The sequence below is a fragment of the Dermochelys coriacea genome, chromosome 5, assembly GCF_009764565.3.
Source record: "Dermochelys coriacea isolate rDerCor1 chromosome 5, rDerCor1.pri.v4, whole genome shotgun sequence".
Taxonomy (NCBI): Eukaryota; Metazoa; Chordata; order Testudines; family Dermochelyidae; genus Dermochelys; species Dermochelys coriacea.
In genome coordinates, this window is record NC_050072.1 from 113,613,618 (window position 1) to 113,637,339 (window position 23,722).

Consider the following 23,722-nt stretch of genomic DNA (forward strand, 5'->3'; position numbering starts at 1 on the left):
ATTGCTGGGTGGGTTACGGGAATCATTGTTGTGGCCCCTTGTGGCATATAGTAGTTTAGATAGCTTAGTGTCCTTTTTCTTTTGTAGAGAAGCAAAGTGTGTGTTGTAAATGGCTTGTCTAGTTTTTGTAAAGTCCAGCCACGAGGAAGTTTGTGTGGAAGGTTGATTCTTTATGAGAGTATCCAGTTTTGAGAGCTCATTCTTAATCGTTCCCTGTTTGCTGTAGAGGATGTTGATCAGGTGGTTCCGCAGTTTCTTTGAGAGTGTGTGGCACAAGCTGTCAGCATAGTCTGTGTGGTATGTAGATTGTAATGGATTTTTTACCTTCAGTTCTTTCGGTATGATGTCCATCTGTTTGCATTTGGAGAGGAAGATGATGTCTGTCTGTATCTGTGCGAGTTTTTTCATGAAATTGACAGATTTCCACTCTATACGGCTAAATTCAGTGCCTTGCATAATGACAGGTTTCAGAGTAGCAGCCGTGTTAGTCTGTATTCGCAAAAAGAAAAGGAGTACTTGTGGCACCTTAGAGACTAACAAATTTATTAGAGCATAAGCTTTCGTGAGCTACAGCTCACTTCATCGGATGCATTTGGTGGAAAAAACAGAGGAGAGATTTATATACACACACAGAGAACATGAAACAATGGGTTTATCATACACACTGTAAGGAGAGTGATCACTTAAGATAAGCCATCACCAGCAGCAGGGGGGGAAAGGAGGAAAACCTTTCATGGTGACAAGCAAGGTAGGCTAATTCCAGCAGTTAACAAGAATATCAGAGGAACGGTGGGGGGTGGGGTGGGGGAGAGAAATACCATGGGGAAATAGAAAAGGGTACTTGTGGCACCTTAGAGACTAACAAATTTATTAGAGCATAAGCTTTCGTGAGCTACAGCTCACTTCATCAGGAGCCACTCTTAGGTCTGTAATCGAGTGACCAGAGAGATTGAAGTGTTCTCCAACTGGTTTTTGAATGTTATAATTCTTGACGTCTGATTTGTGTCCATTCATTCTTTTACGTAGAGACAGACCTAAGAGTGGCTATCCTTCAACAAAAAAGCTTCAAAAACAGACTCCAATGAGAGACTGCTGAATTGGAATTAATTTGCAAACTGGATACAATTAACTTAGGCTTGAATAGAGACTGGGAATGGATGAGTCATTACACAAAGTAAAACTATTTCCCCATGGTATTTCTCCCCCCATCCCACCCCCCACTGTTTCTCTGATATTCTTGTTAACTGCTGGAATTAGCCTACCTTGCTTGTCACCATGAAAGGTTTTCCTCCTTTCCCCACCCTGCTGCTGGTGATGGCTTATCTTAAGTGATCACTCTCCTTACAGTGTGTATGATAAACCCATTGTTTCATGTTCTCTGTGTGTGTATATAAATCTCGCCTCTGTTTTTTCCACCAAATGCATCCGATGAAGTGAACTGTAGCTCACGAAAGCTTATGCTCTAATAAATTTGTTAGTCTCTAAGGTGCCACAAGTACTCCTTTTCTTTCTGCCTCTCACTGTATCTGTAAGATGGTGGTCAGGTTCTACATCCTGTTCCATGTAGGGGTTGGGAGGGTAGACCTGGCACCTCAATACAACAAGTAGGGAGAAATAGTCGCAGAGTGAGCCTTGCAGCTATTTCCTTCCCCTGCTCCCATTGAGATAAGCATCCCTATAACTTTTAAAATGTGACAGTGACCTTTATCAACAAAGGAGAGATCTCACCAAAAAGATGGTACCCTCAAAAACATAATGCCCATTAGTGGCAGGCAAGGGCATTGCTTCCATACTCATTTAGAACTACTGTTTGCATCATCATCACTGCTTTCAACATCTTCCTGGGTTTTCCTAATCCGAAAAGTGTCATTCTAGATAAGGCTAGAACCTTATAGGATCTGAGGTTTGACATTCATAAGAGAAAAATTCAATAAAGGTAATTGATTCTCATGTTGTTTGCTTGAGACCAACTGGTGCACATTTTATTGGGGGTTCCTTTTTCCTTGTGGAGCTGATTAGAAACAATAAATCATTTATATCCTTTAGAACATGTCTGGATCATTTAGGTTGCATTTGATGATACACAATTCTGTATCATTTGCAGTTGGCCTGCCACCAAAATTACACTAAGTGCTTCTTTGTTTTTGTTGTGAGAGTCCTTGACAGAACAACAGTTTAAAAAGGTAGCCTTTTTCAATAAGGAAATGGAGATGCGGGGTAGGGATTTATATTCTTCATTAGTCTGACAAAGAAGGCTGAATACAGATGGGCACACAGGCCCCTTACGCCCTCAGAGTAACTGTAGCTACCCTAAATTATCCTGGGAATGGTCAGGTGGGCACAGTATGGAGCAGCTTCTCAGCCATGGAGCAGCTGCTCATCCATCTAATGGGTGAGCACCGCTAAAGCAGAGATAAGCTTCCCACCACCCTGACAAGCCTTCCACAGGTTTCAGCCCCCAAGTCTCCCCTGCAGAATTCCTACAGAAACTACTGTAACATTGGAGTTGCAATAAACAGGAGCAGCCTATACAGGGAGATGAGAGCCTCAAGGAATGTGTGGTCACCAAAATGGAAGTGGTGGGGATGGAATTGGAGGAGTCTGGTTCTGGCCTCTGAACCCAGTTGCTTGTTGGTTGATGGGCTGTTTCCTGCCATTCAGAACTGTCAGCTGGTACTCAGGGAGAGGGCACAACTTGGTCCCCTCACTCTCTGTCCAATTTGGACCCTCCACTGTCAGTTAGCTGGAGCTTAGGGATGCAGGGGAAGGCATTTTTTCACTGCAGTGTCACTTCCTGGCAACCCCCTTGCAATATATAGCATGGGGAGAACAGAGTCTTGGATTCTACCTCCAGGGATGGAGAGAAGCAGCTGCTGACAGCATGCTGGCTGTTGGTCAGGAGGGCCCCCCTCCCACTTCATGACTGCATGCAATATTGCTCTGTGGGTATGAAGCCTGGGCAGGCTGCAGAGTTTTGGCAGGTCTCTGCAAATGCTGAGTGTGCATCAATCAGGTTTTTAGATGGTTAAAATGATGACCATGGATTTGATTGTGTGAGTTGCTGGATACCTCACAGGTCAAGCTCACAAGGTAGCTACCATGGAATCAATTCAGGAAGGAGAGGTAAAAGGGAAAGGATTAGGAAACAAAAATAAATCATTCTGACTGATCTTTTCTTTGGCTTGTGGAGGCAATTTTCAAAGAAACAGTCTGAATGCTAGAGGTTATACTCTTGGGTGTTACTAAATGTAATGCCTGCACAGTCTTTCTGATGTTAAAATAAATAAGGCAAACAGGCTTGCGCTTACTGAAAGATCTGAAGGATCCAGATTTATAGAAATAGCCTATAGAATGTAGTAGGGATGAAATCAATAAGGTTATTGAAATCATTTGAAGCATGCTATGGGATATAATAGAGAATGATATCCCTTCCACAGAATTTTAAAATCAACGTATAGATTTTAATAGAGAATTATATCCTTGTTATAGAATTATATGGGTTGGTTTAAAAATTCTTTAGAAACATAACATTCTCTTTTAAATCCTATTGGATTTTTTCATACAGCCTAGTGGTTTTTACCTCTTCTCTGGAGGAAAGATCAACCTTCCTATTTTTTTTAATTTGATGTTCAAAGAAGACCCCTGCTTCCCTGCGTTAAATTGGTGAAGGGTCAGAATTTAAAATACCTAAGGTTACTTTAGCATGAGATCTGTATTTCTAAAACAAAGTGTGAAAGGTAAGATAGAAGCACAATGAAATGCCCTTTTGTATATTACAAAAAAAAAAAACCCATGAAAGGTCTTTGCAGACAGATCCTGAAAAGAGATTTGGCAGGTTTTTATTTCGAAATATAAAAAACAACAGAAACAAGTTTCTTAGAATAACAACTAAGCCATAGTAGTATGGTGTCCAGAAGATTAAGACAATCCATCTGTGAAACACTTAGGTACTGCAACGATGGGCGCAATAGAAAACCCCCAAAATAGATAGATATGGTAGATGGCTTGACCTGTGTAATCACTGTCATCATTTAATAGCAGTATTTGAACAAGAAAGAAACTGTAGAGACTGGCAAGAGGCTAGTACACAGGAGAAGAGGAGGGGTGGGATATTCATAGACCTATAAATTGCTCCTAATAAAAATAAATTGAGGGATTTTCTGCATCTTCCCAGCAGTAAGGCCCTGATCCAAAGTCCTTTAAAATCAATAGGAATCTTTCCACTGTCTTCAATGGCCTTTGGATCAGGACCTAATTATATATAAGTCTGTACACTGAGTCTGATCCTGCAGCCCTTGCTGTCATGAGTAATATTGATACAAATAATTCATCTGACTTCACCAAGACTATCAAGTGAGGAAGGGTTGCAAGATCAGCACTTAAGCAGTAACGAATTTGGCACAGGTCATTTCCTATAGATTAATGACTGGCTGGGAATAGTTGATGGCCTGAAGCACAGACAATTATTAATCTTAATCCCCAGGAAATGTCCTGCTGCAAGGTCATTATTGCTATAATAAAATAAAAATGGGGAAAAAAATCAATGCCACATTGATTTTGTTTTAGTGATGCAATTTCAATTGATATGCAGAGATCATTTCTAGCTAATGAAAGTCCTGTACACTTGCCAGACAGAGTGGTTAAATTGATAGCAGTGAACATCTATATTATGGCCAAGATTTTCAAAAACAGAAGCCTAAATTAGGCTTTTAAATCCATATGTGGAAACCTGCCTGATTTTCAAAAGTGCAGAGCACTCAACAGCTCCCACGGATCTAAGTAGCTGATATTAATTATTATTATCATTTGTATCAAACCCACATGTGTGTTAAGCACTTCGCAAAACAAAGAATCGGACAAAATTCTTGTCCCCAAAGACCTTACGATCAAGAATTCAGACATGACACAACAAGCAAAGGTGACAATGAACAGGAGGGAAATGTTGTGAGGAAGGACAGGATCACACCAATAGAATCATGTGGTTGTGACTAATAATTCATGTATATTTTGGGGTGAGTTAAAACAGCTTTTGTTATTTTTTTAACATGTAATTTATTTCTTGTTTTCTTCCCAGAAAGAAATGAAGTTTTAGGTATCTGAATAGGTAATAGTGGTGGCTTGACAAGTGAATTATTTAAGAGTGAATATGACTAACTATTTTCACTTAAGTACATTAGGTGCCAAGCAAATATTAGGTTACATAGGTCAAACTAACTTTTTTACTTAATAGACCAACTCTGTTTGTGCATTCAGACCCACATCCGCTGATTTTAGTGACAAAAAATAAGTTTTGACTTCTTTTCACTCTTGATAGCCTTACAGAGCTCTGGGAGAATGAGCTGGATTCTTTTCTGGCACATCCATTTTCTACACATTGTTTACTGAATTACAAGTGCAGAATTTTTATTACTGATGTTGATATATGAGCGAGAAAAAAAAAATAAAACATGTCTTGAGTTTCGAATCCCAGTGTGTCAATGTTGTAGAAGGTTTAGTAAACATCTGTAGAACTCTCCATGTGTCTGCTTTACAAACCTCTTGGAATGCAGAAGATCTGAAGCCCTGAGACTGAAGTGTCTCTCTGAAGAAGTTTGAACATAAACTTGGTAAGCCACAGCAACGGAATATGAAATCAGATAGTTATTTTCACATGCTTCTCCTAGACACAGGCTAAACAGTCATTACCATATTTATGGGCAAACCAGAGTTAAAATCCTTGTCCTATTGAAGTCAATAGGAGTTTGATATTTGCACATGCAGATAGTCATTATGGTGCCTAACTTGACATCTGTACATTAAATTAGTGTGGTCTATCACAGTAATTACATTTGCAAATGTAGGCATGCACTTCAAAGACATTTTTGCTTGTGCAAGTAGGTTTCTACTTTTTGAAAATTTAGCCCACTGTGTTTCTATTAAATGAAACAAAAAGGTGAATAGACTTTCTAAGAAATCTAGTTGGAAGCCAAGAGACTGTTCAATTCCAATTTATAAAGAAAAATCATGCCAGGATGGACATGAAGGCATGGAGAAAAACATGGGAAAGGTGACAGAGATGGTGGAACACTGAAGGAAGCTTCCTCGGATATAATTTCAGATTACTGCAAACACTGTATTAAATAGTATTGACTAAATGCTTATTTTACTAACATGGATTAACTACTATATACAGCCAAACATTATTGAGTTATTTGCTACAGTAATTACATGATCTGATTTTTAAAAGAGCCCAGCACCTACTGCTCCCAAATTAGAACACAGATTTAGAAAACTCTCCTTCTGAGACTATTCTAAGAGAGGATCCTAAATTCTTCTTTGATACATGTTATTTGGAGCAAGCCTTGCAATGGGGAAGAATCATGGACAATGGTATATAGAGGAATCAGCTAGGTCTGGCAAACATATCAAGTAGGGCTAGGCAAACAGGTTCTAGATAAATAAAAACTGGCTGATCATCAATCTTACTTCTGAATCTTTGTTCAGGCCTGTATTTGGGTTCAGTTAAGAAGTCCATTGTGACTCCCTCTCCTGCCAGAACCTTCCAATTTTCCCTTGGTCTTCAGTCTCTCACAAGGCCCTCCCCTGTTGACTGGCTCTCCCTAACTCACTTTTCTGCAGCAATCTACATAGCCTCTGGTAACTCCTACCTTTAAAAATGAGTTCAGGAATCCCATTTGTCTCTAGGCCCAGGTGCCTCCACTTTGAATTTCTGTATGTTCTAGCATGTGATGTGATTGGAATAGTTAAATCAGAGTGTGCAGTAGCACAGATGCAGCTAGGGACATACAAACTTATCTTTAAGAATGGGAATGGAAAATGGAAGGGTTGTGGGGAAAAAAAGAGAGTTTATAAGCTGTGGTAGTTGATATATAAGTTTCTGGAGGATGGAAGGCCTGCCTCACCAGTGGGTGGAGATAGGACCTGAGTTAGGATTGGGAAAGGAGTTGCAACATTGAGAATATCTGCTTGCTTTGATATTAATAGATTCATATATATCCTCTTGTATGGTTATTCAGGTGAAGGATTCCAAGTGGATTGCCCCAATATGTTTCCTATGAGCCAGTTTACTAGTTATGATAATAGGACTGGGCTCAGTCTGGGACTGACTGTATGCTGCTTAAAGGGGCAGACTTCGGCAGTTACATAATGCAGCATCTATTAAATGAAGAAGTGCAGCCTCAATTACATCAACAGAGAGAACCACAGGACTTCTCTAAGACCAAAAGCAGTGGAGGCTGCTTTCAGGTGGATAGGGTCATATGATTTGTGTTCTTAGTGTCCCTGTGGTAATGGTATAATTCTAACAAAAATCATAACCATATTTTTTTGGCAGATTAAAGCAACAAAGGGTTTGGATTTGTACTATAAACCTTTCTGAGTGCAGAATTAATGGTGTGGATAACAGGGGCTAAAATATCACACTTTCATTTTGCATAATGAGTGTTAACTTGCATGTCTGGAGAGTGAAATGGAAAGGGAGATTTACTGCTTCAGAGAGATGCAGAGCTGGGTTTATATTTTTTTATTGTGTGAAAAATGTTTGCAATATAAAGACATACCTAGTGAAATCTGATTTCTTGGTATGTATCATGAAAAGCAATTTAAATGTATTAGGGTACTTCATATATTTTATAATCACTCAAGTTTGGAAGTGAATAGGGCTTTCAATATTCTTAGAGATTTAGGACCATTTGAGCCATTCACATCTTTTAGGAGGAATTATAACTTTGAAAAACACATGATTGCAGAAGACATACCTTATTGCAGCAGGGAAAAGTCATATAATCGGAACACACACTTCACAAATAAATACCTGGGTTTGGATTTTTGGAAATCCACCTGAAGGGAGTGGTGGACAAGGTGACACTCAGATTCAGACCAAACCAATATATAATTATGTTTTCCATCTAGAGGATCACACAGTGAACACATTCCTCGGCACTTTGATAATATCAGCAAAAGTGAGTGTGTGTGTGTGTGTGTGTGTGTGTGTGTGTGTGTGTGAGTGAGAGATGGAGATGCAGTGGATGTATGGGAGGGCGGGGGGAAGGAGAAAGTTGCAGATCAATAATGGCTCTGAGTTGATTGTGGATAATCGTATTCTATCTGGTCTCAGTGAATATCCATCCAAAGCCAAGATTGCAATGTTTCAAAGTTGTCTATATTCCATATTACAAGTTAGTTCCATGTTTAGCTTCTCTGTGATATACTGACATCAAAGCTAGGAATGGAAAATTGACATCCCGTATAAGTAGCAGTAAAAACATCTTTCTAATTTTTACATCCCTGCCCAACATGAACTCTGTTCAAGCCCAAACTAGACAGAGAAAGAGAGAGAGAGTTAGTACTTACAGTGCATCCACCAGACAGTCATAATTATTATTGGTATCGCAGTGAAAGCAATCCCTATATGTCACAATCCTTCATGGGACTGTGTATACTGTGGCATTAGAGTGCAAGCCCTCAGAGATTGCAAACAACAAAAAAAGCAAAAACAAGCAAACCAAAACCAAAAAGAAAGTAGTTCAGGTACAAAAACATTTTTGTGAGTAAAGGGGAAAATCTTTTTTTTTGTTTTATACAGCAGAGAAAGAAAAAAAAGTTATTGGGATACCTTCGGCAAGTGGGTCAAGCGTGTGAATCATCAGCTGAAAAATGCTGTTTCTCATTAGACTGTTGTGAAGAGATGCAGAGCTCCCGCCTCGCTGGAGACGTGGCTTGGTCTGAATGAAAAAAGAAAAAGAATTTAGCCTTTTCTTGAAAATGGATCCAGTTACACTATGAGCTGTATTAATCTCCGAGTGAAAACATTTCTGATTTCCACCGGTCACATTTTGTACTAAGCAATGTCACGTATACACCCCCTTTCAACCCAAAGGATCCACTGGTCATTCATCAGTAGACTGGGACTCAAGAGATGTGGCTTCAATTCCTGGTTCTGCCACAGACTCCCCTTGACCCTGTTGGGCAAATCAACTGACCCCTCTGACTTTGTCCAGCCTAGGATTTAAGGGTGTGTTGTTAGAATGTATAACTAATATATTCTAAAAATCTAACATAGACAAGGCAGTGTAGACGTTATGTGCTAAATTTGTCAAGTTAAAACCTAGGGCTGATTCTTTTATGGGAGAGAAAGAGCAGCTGACAGTCATGGCAATCTTTAGTTTCATTGTGAAACCATTTAGCTCTGTCCTGAAGTACACCAGCTTCTCATTTCAAATGCCTACAGTCCATTAGATATCCTCAAAATGATGTAGAGAAAGGTAAAAAAAAATCCCATCTATATGATAGCATCTTAGACAGGCCTTAGATCAGTTATAGTAACAAAGAAAAAAAGAGTACTTGTGGCACCTTAGAGACTAACAAATTTATTTGAGCATAAGCTTTCGTGAGCTACAGCTCACTTCATCGGATGCAGTGAGCTATAGCTCATGAAAGCTTATGCTCAAATAAATCTGTTAGTCTCTAAGGTGCCACAAGTACTCCTTTTCTTTTTTGCGAATACAGACTAACATGGCTGCTACTCTGAAACCTATAGTAACAATGTGTGCCTCTGCTTATGGTTTTCCATCAGATGCTGTTGGCAAGGTTGAAGAAAAAAAAAGGACTTTCAGAATGGTGATAAATAATGCACACACATGTGCATACACAGACACACAAAATATAGAGCTAAAATAAAAGATCTTCAATATATTTTAACAGGCTTATAAACACCTAGAAGAGAGTTTCTTTCTTGTGCCGACAATTATATAGTGTAACAGCAGCTGCAGTTGTACAGCCATAAGATTCTTAGAGAATACAGCCATTTTGTGGATGGCAACGTTCATAAAACATTCCATTTAGTTGGATAATAAATAATAATCAGGGCCAACAATTTGTAAAAACTAACAAGTCCCTGGCAAACCGATTAAAAAAAAAACAGATGAAGGAAATATTCTGTTTTCAGTTAAAGTGTATACAGGGCACATACATTAATTCTTGGTGCCAAATGAAAAATTATAGAAACCGAATACCAGAATTAACTTGTCACTTTAACTTGGAACTTAATTATTTTTAATTGTATAGCAGCATTGGGGGTGGGGGTGGGGGTGGGGAAGGATGATAGCTTATTAAAATGCTGCAGTGTGCCAAAGCAAAGTAAGATTTGTCTCTCCCACACCTTCCAGAAACAAATGCCCAGACATAAAAATATAAACTGCTGCCTACCATCAGTGTTTGGTCATCCTTGTCCCCAGCATTAGGTGGCTGCATGCATAGGGGAAAAAAAATAAATGTCACATGGCGCATGCATACATTTTCAGAGAAGAACATCAAACAATGGAAGAGACAGTTAAACAGCATGTACTTGTGTACTGAGTGACAGATTCTATGGACTACAATGTGATTTCACAGGTCTTGAACTATGTGATGTTAAAGACCTTAAATATTCTGTAGGTACTAAGTAATAGGGGATTCTTTTGAAAGGTTCAGGCTGAAATGCTCCTGAAACCTCTTTATCATTGGCTACATAATTTGCCTCTGACATGTCAGTGAATTTCAGGATCTCAATTATAACCAGTGGGCTAAATCTTGAAATCCTCATTTTTTTTATACAGTCTTCAGTGAGGCAAACTCACATTGGCTTTGATAGGAGTTTGCCTGAATGTTGAGTGTAGTAAACTCAGTAAGATCCATCAGGATTGGATCATTATTGATAAGTGATGATCCTGATATCTTAAAAAAAAGATGTTCTGAGTCATTATATAAGCTTATTATGTTAAACACCCATCTTAATGGGACTCAGCAAAATGCCATGTAGCCCTAATTGACAGGATCAAACAGTTAAGAGCAGACAACATGGCAGCAGAGTATTGATCTCCCATGTACAAGAATCAGACTCTAGGGTGGATTTTAAAGACATTGCAAACTACAAAATAGGTGACTTGTGTCCCACAGATATTCTTTCAATCTTCTGAGTACAATAATGGCAGGACAATGACTTTTATAGGATGAAAAACTGGGGAGGTCTTTGAGTTTCTCTGTTTCTATAAATGTTTTTGGGAGGATTGTGATAATGGACAATAAACAGAGTCATAATGGTTTCTTAAATCTGCTGAAGCCCACAATACAGTGTTAATTCACCAGAATATACACACAAAAGCACCAGTGAACTATGATTAATAAAACACTGCATAGTCTACCTGTGTTACAGTCAACCTCATGTGATAATGTCCCTTCCCTCAAAAAGCAGTGCTGTAAACCATTTCCTCCATACCAAGTTTTCTTTCTTTCTATCAAACAGCTCAACAAATGGTGCTGTATACTACAGCACAATCCCCAGGGGGAATTATCCAGTGCAATGAGCTCAGCTTTTTGACACACATCGAGATTAACTGTCAACACGCCTTTTCAGTTAGCGAATTTAACCTTGGGGGTTAAGTAGAAGAGAAATAATTATGAGCAAATACTGATACTGAATCAGTTCATTTTTGTTCCACAGTGAGTAGAAGAAGAACAGGACTTAATTCTTTATGTCCAAAATGTCCCCAGCTGAGAACTCAATATGAAGAAAAGATTATGTGAGAAACGACTATCTTTTGGTCTGTAATGGATTTCCCCCATTTCTCAAGCCAGGCTGACTCAGTGCAAACAACTGGGAAATAGCACATGGGGAGAGAGCTTTTATTAGAACTTAAATAAAAGAAAAGAAAAAAAAAGAAAAGAAAATTTCTGCAGTAAAAAGGTCAACAAAATGTGCTCATTTATCTTTAGACAGTATTTTGATGAGTATTGTTTAATAATGGTGTGTACATATATACATACATATACAAATTCTATAAATGTACACATATATTATTCACATATACTGTCAGGGGTTGCTTTTGTATTCATCCTTCCCCACAAATCTGATCTGTGTTCATACTGGGGAAAATTCACCCTAAGGTGAAATTTTCACCTGAACAGGGACCAGCCCAAGACCACTTAAGTAGCTCTTGAGTTCAGTGGGCCTAATCATGTGAGTCAAGTTACTCTTCTGCGTAAGTGTTTGAAAGACTGGATCCTTAATATGAATGATAAAAATTATCAACAAAGGCTTTTGTATTTGAGGAGCTATGTGGTCTGGTCCATATCTTGAATTTTGAAAAAAGATACAATCAAGGATGAGAAAATATTACTGAGTTGTAGCCATTTATTGGACATGATCTTGCAAGGTGCAGAGCACCCTTGACTCCCATTAATGTCAATAAGAGCTGAGAGTGATCAGTTCTTCTCAGAAGCACCTACCACTTCGTAGGATCAATACATAATCCTATTCAACACCCCTTCAAGTCAGTGGAAAGACTGCCAATGACTTTAATGGGAGCTGGATCAGGCCAGGTAGGTATATTAAGATAAACAACTACCTTGCTTAAAATAAAATGTATAGCCTGTACATTTTAATTTGTACAAGATAATCATTGAAGTAAACAGAAATACTGGATTTTGGCAATACATATTCCATTTACATTTTAAAAAAAGATTGCAATAGGATGGAAATACACTTCTGAAATGACAAAGGTATTCTCTCTTATTACTACTGCAAAATGAAGTATAAAACTGTTAAATGGATATCTTTTCAAATGTGGTAAATAATATATTTGTTCCTGAGCTGAAACCTTGTATTTCAAGTTGCATTGCAGAAGAAATGTTCATGACAAAAATATAAATAGAGGTTTGGGAAGAAGATGCTCACACAAAACTTTAACAGCAGCAATGCAAATAGTGGGCCCACATTTGAGTTACTGAGCACTATCAGTTTCCATGGTCTTCAGTGGTAGGCAGGACATTTCACATCTTGCAGGACTGGATCAACAGTCTTGTACAACTGAGCATACTCTTTGGGCCTGATCTTGCAAATACTTATGCACGACTAACTTTTTTCACATCAGTGCTCCCACTGAGCTCAGATATTTTTGTCAATTATTTTAAAACCTTTAAATTTATTTTATATTAATTATAAACTCTTTAATACTGCAGTGCAAGCACAATTAGTTCAATTTGATGACTGACATGAATAAAGCTTTTTATAAACTCCAAATGATATCAAACAGACTATCTGTATTTGTGTTGTACAGCATATGAGCCAAAAAAAAAATCTAGTGGAAAAAGACTACACCAATACAACATTTCTGTTTGAAAAAGATACTTTTGAATTGACTACTAGTGTTAATGTTAAAGAGACACTGTCAACTAAAAATCACATATTGCACAGAAGCAAATTGTATTATTTGTTATAATAATGTCTTAAAATCAAATATATTTGTCCCTACTTATGCCCTAGTTTTATCTTTTCTTTTTTTTTTTCCAGTTTGGACAATGAAAAATCAGCTAAGCCAAGCCTATTTTTCTTTTGTTTCCAGTCAATTTCCCAGTCAGGTTCTCGGTGCTGCAACATTTGGATATTGAACACTTCAGGGGAATATTTACATTCAAAAATATTGTTTTATTTGGATTATTTTAATTGGAGAAGCCTATTTTTATTAGTCTTAGGTTTTATAAAAGCTTACTATTGAATATAAAATTTAAAATTTGGCCCAAATTTAAATTGATTATGTCCCTTTAAACCAACTGTGAATTCAGGTTTTTTGTACATAGCTACAATGATTTTAATCTTTTATTTAGAAAACAAACGTTCTGTACAAGAACGTGTGCACTTGTATCAGGACAATCACCACATATTAGCTCCTTTTTAAACGGCAATTTCCATCCTTTTGTTTTGACTTTTTAATTTCTGCATTGCAGATAGTTCTAGAACAGATACTAGGAGATGAGCACCATATTCTTTGCAATTCCACATCATAATTAACTTACAGCTGTTGGTAGTTTTTATAGTAATGCAAAATACATGCAATTGCATTCTGATATAGTATCTAGTGGACCAATCCTTATTGTGCTTACACAGTAGTATTCTTCTATCTTCCTATCCATATGATGGCTAAATATGTAAGGTTTTTAATACCTTACCTTAGAGCCCCAAGCATTTATTTCAGGAACAATCCTATATCTTTCCTGCTTGCCATTAAGGCTGGAACATTGGAAGCCCTCCCATGCCTATCCCTATGTCTACACTACCATTTATGTTGGTATAATTTATGTTGCTCTGGGGTGTGAATAATCCACCTCCCAGAGTGATATACATTACACCAACAGAAGCGCCGATGTGGACAGTGCCTTGTTGGTGGGAGAGCTTCTCCCACTGACATAGCTACTGCCACTCATTGGGGGTGGATTAACTAAGTTGATGGGAGAGCTCTCTCCCATTGGCTTAGAGTGGCTACATATTTCATAGATAAAGCTTTATATCCGTTTTTCAATTTTTTTTGTTTAGCCTCTTACTTTAAAAACATCTAAACAAATACCCTTACATGATGACACCATAAATACCTTCACCAACTGGTATAACATTGTTTGACACATATCTGACAGGGTCTATGTAGATATTAAATCTAATACTCAGGGGGTAGAGCCTGTTCACAATGCCTAACTGACTGAGATTATCCATCACCTCTCTCTCTGAAATCCCAACATCCAAAGAACTGACTCAAATTACATAAACTGTTAGCAAATACTTTTCCACAGAGGCACAAGGGAATGGGAAGAGCAAAAGCATGGCCTTGCTTCCACCTGCCTTTACTTACCTCCTTCTCATGCTCATGCATTAGGGTTAACCAGAACCTGTCTATAATTGCGACATAATTTAGTTAGACCCCAAATTGACATTAAAGTCCATGCAATTCTTTCTTTAAAATAATTTTGATTGTTCTAAACTACAGATAATAAAAATATAAATAATGATTTATTGTACTTTCTCTCTCAGTAAAACCAATGTCCATATACGAGTAACGTGCTGGCTGGAAATCTGTGCAGTGAAAAATCTGTGTAATCCACAGATGGCATTGTTCCTCTCAGAAAATATTTTTCCCAAAGAATGTGCCAAATTTTGAAGAATTCTCACCAAACAGCTACATATTCTTGTACACATTATAATAAACTAAAAGAGATTAATGATTTACTGGATGAACCATCACTGGAAGTACATTATGTGCAGTGACTGGTAGAGTATAGTGCATTACGAACTGTATTTAAACTCTGTAATCTGGTTTCTCTGATTATTTTTCTGATATAGAATGTGAGACCAAGGTTAGGGGCTTTACAAAGAAGTTATCCCAGGTATATTTTTATGGATGTCTTCTTGCATTGCTTTTCATAAGTAGTATATGGCTCATTGCAATTATACAGGTATCAGTAAGTCACACAAACATTATTTATGTATTTCCTACAACCCCTGTGTGAGGTTGGTAAAGTATTATTAGCCCTATTTTGCAGAAGTGGAAGCTGAGACACCAGAAAGTTATGGCCAACATTATTAAATGTGGGGGTATAAAATTAAGCACCTAAATCCAGATATCCATCTTTAGGTAGCTCAATTTGAAAATTTTGGCCTATGTAACTTGACAAAGGCCACAGATGGAATCAGAGCTGTGATTGGACTCATTCCCTTCCTGTGTGCAATTATAGTTTCCCGTGTTTAAGAAAGATGAATTCAAACTGGAACAGATGCAGAAAAGGGCTACTAGGATGATCCAAGGAATGGGAACTAGCTTCTGAGAGGAGACTCAAAGAGCTTGGCTTGTTTAGCCTAACCAAAAGAAGGCTGAGGGGAGATATGATTGCTCTCTATAAATACATCAGAGGGATAAATACCATGGAGGGAGAGGAGTTATTTAAATTAAGTGACAATGTGGATACAAGGACAAATGGATATAAACTGGCCATCAACAAGTTTAGGCTCAAAATTAGGTGAAGGTTTCCAACCATCAGAGGAGTGAAATTCTGGAACAGCTTTTCCAAAAGAGCGGTCAGGGCAAAAAACTTAACTGGCTTCAAGACTGAGTTTGATAGGTTTATGGAGGGGATGGTATGATAGGACTGCCTACAATGGCATGTGGCCCATCGGTGACCGCAAGTAGCAAAAATCCCCAACGGCCGAAGACAGGACACTAGATGGGGAGGGCTCTGAGTTATTACAGAGAATTCCTTCCCAGGTATCTGCCTGGTGAGTCTTGCCCACATGCTCAGAATCTAACGGACTAACAGACTAATATTATTAAGTCTAATAGACATAAATGAACCAACTCAGATGCAGAAAGGTGGCTGATAGGGAACTTGTTGGTAAGGCCTATCACTGGTAACATGGTCCTTTGTAGTAATGCATAACTCAGCTCTGCTAACAACCACTTAACACTAAACTTGTTATGACAGTTTTGGAGGAGAATTACCATTGTGACAGGAATAAAGCCCCGAGAATGAATTAACACCACTAGCGGGGGTTAAATAATTCATGGACCATAGAGAGGTTCTACAGTTCTGAAGGTTTGAGTAATACAGCAGGGAGCAGCAAATAAATACACAAGAACAGTCTACTAAGAAGTAAGGCCCTATGTTTAGGTGTTAGGCTGGGACTTGTGAGACCCCTAAAGAATTCTCTGCTGCACCACAGGCTTCCTGTGTGTCCCTGGATAAATCTTGTAGCGTGGTCTCTCATACACTACATCCCTATAGCAGGAAAAATAATGTGGATGGGAAGTGTATAAAAACAAGCCTGAGAGCTGAAGAGTAGACCAGAACCCACACTGAGATAGCTGGGGAGGGCAGTCTATTTAAAAGAAAGAATACTCTTTAATTTGCACTATGAATGAGCAAATACTTTGCAGTTGTTTGAATAATCGAACCCTGACTCCTGCAGCCTTATTTTAGATGAGTTTGTTATTGGTTCTGACCGTTTCCCAATATTTCAATATAAGTGCCTAGATTTTCTTGTAATGTACCATACTGTTGTACTGACAATTGTCTGGTCATTCCAGTTAAAAATCCCCTCTAGTTAGCAAAGAGAAACCTTTTGCCCTTGTTGAATTAATCATGCAAAGAAAATGATAAGATAAGCACTCTGAAATCATTATGCTTTATGCAACTTTAATCTGTCTGGAACTATCCCATGAAAAAGTCGTTGGTTTTATTAAAAAAACCCAGTACTCCTATTTCTATTAATCATACATCCAGCTCTCAAATCACCTAGTAAGTATGTAAAAGCAGTTGTAAATACATACAGCACAGACTATTCTCCTCACAGTCTTCACCTACACTTTGGGAAAATGCAATTTCTATCTAGCTAAATCATCATGAAAAGTGCTACTCTCATGTAAGATTTCTGGGGCTCCAATCAAGTTTTGATGAGCATAAGCCACAACCTATTACACAGTGTTTCTAGACACAGAGTTTTTATATTAACCAGAGTCTATGCTAAGCATGAAACAAGTGTATTTGATTTTTGGAGCAGCATAGTCTATCCATGTGTAAAATAGTCTGTTGCTAATGTGAAGAATAAGCAGATTAAACTTCCTCTTGTTTCCATCCATCGGCCTCATAAATTTGTTTTATTGATAACTGTATAGGAAATACCTTTGTTTATATATGTTAGGTAAACACTGCAAAAAATATACTTGTGGTGTCTCTGTTTGGACTTTTCAATAGACCAGGCAACATCTGAAAACATCTTTATTCTGGTTATTATTTTTCTTTTAATCAGAGATTGATCTTATTAAATGGGAAAGAATCACCATGACTACTGGTGACTAATTCATGTTCATAGTGTCCCCTTTGCATATCTGAACTCTTTTATATCTAGTCATGGAAATCTCCTCTTCATATCACACACATTCAGGATTTCACTTATTTTTCAGAATTCTGGTTAAGAGGAATTATTTATAAAAGCTACTCTTTCTGGATCAAAGAAGCTTAGCAATTACATGACAAAGGTAGGGAGATAAGGTAAAATCTGGATCTGAACAGTAATGAAGAAATGAATAAAGAACTGGTTCTTGTTTTGGTAAAAACAAAGCTTAGCTCTGATTCTGACTCTCACACCCATGTAACCCCATTGAAGTCCAAGGGGCTACACTGGTGCAAAACTAGTGTGAGATCAGAATCAGGCCCAGAATGTTTAGTGCCATCAGAACTTGGCACTTAAGCAATGTGAAATACAGTTACATCAAAGATCATTTTTATTTTGTAGTATGTTTTCTTAAAATGTTATTTTTTCATCTTCAACATGCTTCAAGCTAATGGGTCATATACCACTGAAACAGCAGCTAACATGGTGGCAATTCCTGGGTCTCAAACTTTCTCTAGATGTTATTGGTGGGTGGGTACACTACAGTTTTCCTAGAGGAAATGCCCAGAGGCACCCTCAGGTGGAGTAGAACTGCCATAGCAGCTCCGAGGCTACCCCTCTTCTATCTTTTGGCACAGAGGCCATTCCCAGGAGAAAGGTTAGGGTGTGCCAATGATCTGGAGAGCCTCAGGACTGTCTCTGTCCCTTGGCAGCCTCAGCACCCAGAGATCTTAAAGTGTCTTAAAGCCACATTTGCCCCACCCCCCCATGGTCTTGTACCAAATACAGCTCTGCTGGGCTGGAGGATCTAGGCCCAAGTCACTTTCTTTAAAACAATCCAACTAGGCTCAGGATGAGATGCTCTAACAGGATCAAACTCTAGAACATTTTTAGAAAAAACAGGTAATGTTATGTCCCATCCATACCAGCCAACTGCATTATCAGTAGCCATTTAAAAACAAAACATGCTTAAGACTGTTTCCTTACACCGAGGGAAACAACTGTAGATTAGCCCTTAGTATCATTCCCCACATTGGCTTCCACAGCATTGAAAATCACAGAAAAGAAGTTGATAAGAAAAGTACTAAAATCCAAAACTTTAAACTAAAACTACTAACTGTCCTTGAAAAAGAGGACAAAACAGAATTAATAACAGACAAAGCCTTTCGTCTTTCATTTCCAATCTGATCTCTGTCTAGTGCCTTGTGGAAATATTTCCTCAAAACAAAGGACACACCAGCGGGCACTATTTGGCATCCTTTTTGGCATAGCAGCAAAAAGATACAAGACTGAGCAGGCCTGGAGACTGAGTGGGTCTCTCACCAACAGGGCAGAGACATCCTGTCTAACAGGATTCTGAGGAAGTTGTTGGCCATGCTGTACCTTTTTTTGTAGAAGAACAGATTTCAGTCTCCAGGGCCATCAGTTACACCAGCAATTCATCTGTACACAAATATTTTAAAATAACAAAGACATAAACAGCAGAGAGGCTCCTATGGCAGGAACTCATTACTATAAAACATTTGGCTACAGAATAAAACCAATTAGTGTGCAATGTTGCAAACATTTAAAAGTGAAAATTACTTTCTTCACTCTCAGAATCATTATTCTGGACTGAAGGGATATGACTAGAATTTTCTTTAAAAAAAAAAGTAGCGAGGAGTAAGAAAGCAAAACACAACCCACCAATCTCTTTGACCATGGAGAAACTGAACTTTGTATCCACAGAAGCAAAAAGCCAACCTTGAATATATCCTTTTATCAAATAAGGGCAGACACTGAGAGATTGCAAATTTCATCTGTCAAAACTTCTCCTTTTTGTCCAAGAAAATGCCATAGCTGTGGACAGAATTCTAAGCTTCAGAGGTTAGAATTTGTGGAATGCACTCTAACTTATCCCATATAGACCTCAGAAACAGGGGGTTGAATTCTGTCATCAAAGGTAGACTTGGAAGCCATAGCTAACTTCTTGCAACAGTCACTTCACACAGAGAGATGATTATGAGTACTGGAACCCCTGCCTTTTCTCTAGGTAAAACCTCGAGCTCATGAAACATTAACAGAGTCACTCAGTCATATCGTGGACCATGAAAGGAAGCCACAGAAACAGGGTCACACAATGAAACCAGTGGAATTGTCAATAAATGGAATCCCCACGTCTGATAAGCAAACTGAAAATACAGGAAACCAGCTGAACAAAAGACAAAGATGATGTATCCAAAAGAAACAAGGCAAAACAAAAACATATATATATTACACGTACACATGAAAACAAAGAGAAAGGGATTCTGCTGAACAAATCCTAGTTATACACAAATCCTAGTTATACACAAACTTGTGGAACATAATTTAGCAAACAGTCGGATATAGTAATACTTCAGATTTTGCTTACATAACATTTATGTCGAGAAAACAAACTTCTCTGGTATTATCGCTGCCAGGGGAACTTCCTGCAATGATAGTATGTTTACTATTAAATTGAAATGAAAGAATTACAAGTCTTTACAGGAAATTCTTCATTATAAAGCATATTGCTTCTAGTGGGGACTACAATACTACTTCATTTAATTATTTCTGGCATTTTATCTATCATTCTCTGAGCTTCTGAACAGAACAGAGAATTAATGTTGTATCTACTTTGTTCTTTTTCATCAAGGACCTCACAGTTATTCTGACATTTGTGTTGGCTGGCTTCTTGATATGAATATATATATTCTTTTCCTCTTAAGTTGTTTTTCTTTTTCATTAGCAAAACAAATCTATGGTTTAAAGTCTACTAGATGTGCCTCACCAATGATCTGACAAAGGATCATTTTACCCGCCTGATAATTTCTTTTCTCTGAAATACAGGCCAATTCAGCATTCATGTAAATTAATGCGACCAAGAGCCCACGTGTTGAGCTTATTACACCTGTGGTTATGGGATGTTCTGATTTTGGGGGAAACTAGAAATATAAAGAAGTGTCCCAGCTTTCATTTATTTAAAAAAGTTTTGAGCCCTTTTTCTTGTGAAGATAGCCTTGAAAACACAAGTTTACATAAATTGATGTAAGCCAGTCACTAGGGTTAGAAAGAACAAGCAGCTGGACTTCATTTCTGCACCAGAACTTTGGGAGAGAAATAGAACACCCAAAGATCTTCTCCCACCCAGCAATCACACTTATGTAAAATGAGTTGGTTAAGTTGAGGGTATATCCCAAAGAATCATCCTGCTGTCCTTTGTCCAAAAATCCTTAGGCATATTATTATTTGTATTGCGGTAATACCTAGGAGCCCTAAACATGGATCAGAACTACATTATGCTAGGTACTGTACAAACACAGAACAAAAAGTACAGACCTAGCCTACTGGTGTGACCATGATGGAAAGTAATGGGTTATGTTTGGAGTATATGTATATGTGTGGGAGAATGGCAAAAAAATCATGTTCAAGTGCAGTTGTGATATTCACATAATTAGTGCACATGCAAAGTTTTCAGATATAATTCTGTCTACTGCTCTTGAAATGTCAGATATCAGATTAAGGTTCCAGATTAGATAATCACATGGACACTTTATCAGTTTTATTGCTTTTTAAAAACATCAGTATCTGAGAGTGAAAGATGGCAGATGTTCAGCTTTTAATAGCTATATCACAGTCAACAGTCACCACCTCTTGAGGGTCTAACAAAACATATCCTTTTAGCAATTTCAGAACTTCCAAGATTTTACCTCTTCTAGTCTGGATTCACATCTTTATATATAATTGTTTTAAATTTGGGCATAACTTGATTTATATAGGGCTAGTCTCTCCTGATTGCCACAAATACAAGTAATCTTTTTTTCTCACAAACTATGTCTGTGTAAAGACTTATCAATGCTGATTTACAGAAGTACTTTCCACTGGAGCAAACATGAAAATTGAGAACACCAATACGAAAATAATTTTTAATCAGCAATTTTCTGTCATTCCTTTACTATTATTTCACATATATTGGTATGAACAAATACTCCCACGTAGTACAAATTCCCATTACTATTATGAATGTTATAGCACCAAAACTAGTGAAGGCCTTGCTGGAGATGTCTGCATGGCTAGAAGTGAACCAAATTTAGGCTTGTTAGAATAATAGCAGTAGGTATTAGCCAACCAAATAAACACATTCCTGACCTAAGAAGATGGTCAGGTACACACAGCATTCTCAAGTAACTATGTAAACAAATTCCTAAGAGAGGGCACAGGGACAGACTTCTCGTAAGATAAGAATGGAATAACAGGATGAGGATGTTTTCTTCGCACTTGCAGGTGCAAGGTAGGTGGTGGTAATTAACAACATCTGGAATGTAACACTAACTTGTTTGTATCGAAGTATAAATGGTGAAGTCTTAGGAAGGGCAACTTCATACCAGCCTGGGGACAGAATCGTGTTATGCTGATTGAGCCTTTACCGTGTCATGGGCAGACATGTGTTAATGCTCATGACCCGCTGGATGGGGTGTTAGTACTGTGCTTTGCTGATAATAAACCTGGCCGAGTGCTTTCACCACCAATCTGAGCTTGTGGTCTTTCTTTATGAGTAACAAAGGTCTGAATCAGCAAGCTGCACTCTTTGCTAGATAACACCAGAGCTCCAAGAACAGGAGCACAAGCAGCATTAACAACACTGCAGCACCAGCACCACTTAGTAACACTAACAACAAATATGTTTGGTGCTTTGAAAACAGGTAAAAAGGCAAGTTCCCTGCCTGGAAAAGTTTACAATCTAAATAGATGTAAAAAGAAAGGAAGGAGGATTAGCAGGCAACTGAAATAATGTGAAGCAATGCTGAAATTAAGCAAGTCTTAGAGTCATATTTTTTTTACTTTGGTTTGTTAAGTTTAGTGGCTATGATTCTCAGTCATTTATTAATTATTGCTTCTGCTTGATCTTGCAGCAAAGTCATAATATCATGTTGTAAGACACTACGGAAGACTTTGTTACGGCCTAGCCAGGGAACTTCCGCTTTCTCAAGCCAAGAGGTTACTGTGGGACATAGATAGCTGCTTCGTTATTGTGGGATAGAGATAGTTCTTGAAGGACACAGCTTTGCATGGCCCTTCGCCAGGTAGTGGAAAGCCCCCCTTTGAGAAGTACCTAATTCTATATTCATGAGCTGTGTTTTTGTAGTGCTTATTAACACTGACCGTCTGCCCCTCCGTTGGACTCTGTCCCAGGCAGAGCTCCGGTGTGCTGGGTTCCCCGCCTTCGTGACTTCGTGAGTCCCCGTTGCAGGTGGGTCACTAACCTTCAGTAAAGCCAATAACTCACAGCTGTGTGATAGCCTCGTTTTTCTCAGAGTACTCCTGTCAGACCTGTGATGCTTCGAGCACTGTGGCCCAGAACACGTGTGTGACATCACAATCTGTTGTCATAGAAGTGGCTATCACATTATAAATTCTGCTTTATGGCTTCATTACAGGATCAATAAGGACTGATTGTAGACCAGTGGTGTCCAATCTTTCCAACCTGAAGGCCAGACATATTAGTTCAAAAAAGTCAACTGGTCACAATCAATTCTTTGGTGCAGATTTTCTGTGCTGATACTGCCCACAATTCCTATTTCAAGGATTATCTTGGAATGGGGATGGTCCTCAAAAAGCACAGAGCTGGCATAAGCTGGTTTGTGTGTCTTCCTTCCCTGCAGCTTTTGGTGTTGGGATCATGTTGTGAGCAGAGTGGACAGTAGCTGAAGTGAACTATGCTCAGGCTATCCTGAGCTCATATGTGGACCCTTGGGAACCATAGCCAGTTGGTGCAAATTAGAGCAGTACCCATGCTGCTCTAGTGGCACCACGGGTGGAGCAGAGAACCAGGGAGCTGCAAGTGGTTGGGCATTCTCAGCTTCTCATTTCCCTCCCTCTCCTGGGCTGCTGAGTCATAGAGAGTAGCAATTCTTTGAAAGGTGTTTCCTTAGGAGCCAGAAGAGCTAGTCGGGCTCCTATCCTGTTTTTCCCTGGGGCTCCTACAGCCCAACAGGGAAAAAAACAATGAAGCAGCTAGAGATATGCATTATT

General features: G+C 38.5%; 1 protein-coding gene across 4 annotated transcripts in view; it reads right to left on the reverse strand.

The window, feature by feature from the left end:
* Positions 1-23,722, reverse strand: part of SLC24A2 (solute carrier family 24 member 2) — a 157,358-nt gene that overhangs the window by 70,272 nt on the left and 63,364 nt on the right. For 2 of the 4 annotated variants that reach the window (XM_038401709.2, XM_038401707.2), the window contains exons 3-4: positions 10,207-10,245; positions 8,615-8,723 (exon numbers count right to left, since the gene is read on the reverse strand). In XM_038401709.2, coding sequence (XP_038257637.1) covers positions 8,615-8,723; positions 10,207-10,245 — 148 coding nt within the window. The remainder of the gene's footprint in view (positions 1-8,614; positions 8,724-10,206; positions 10,246-23,722) is intronic. The other 2 variants (XM_038401710.2, XM_038401708.2) reach the window with 1 other exon arrangement.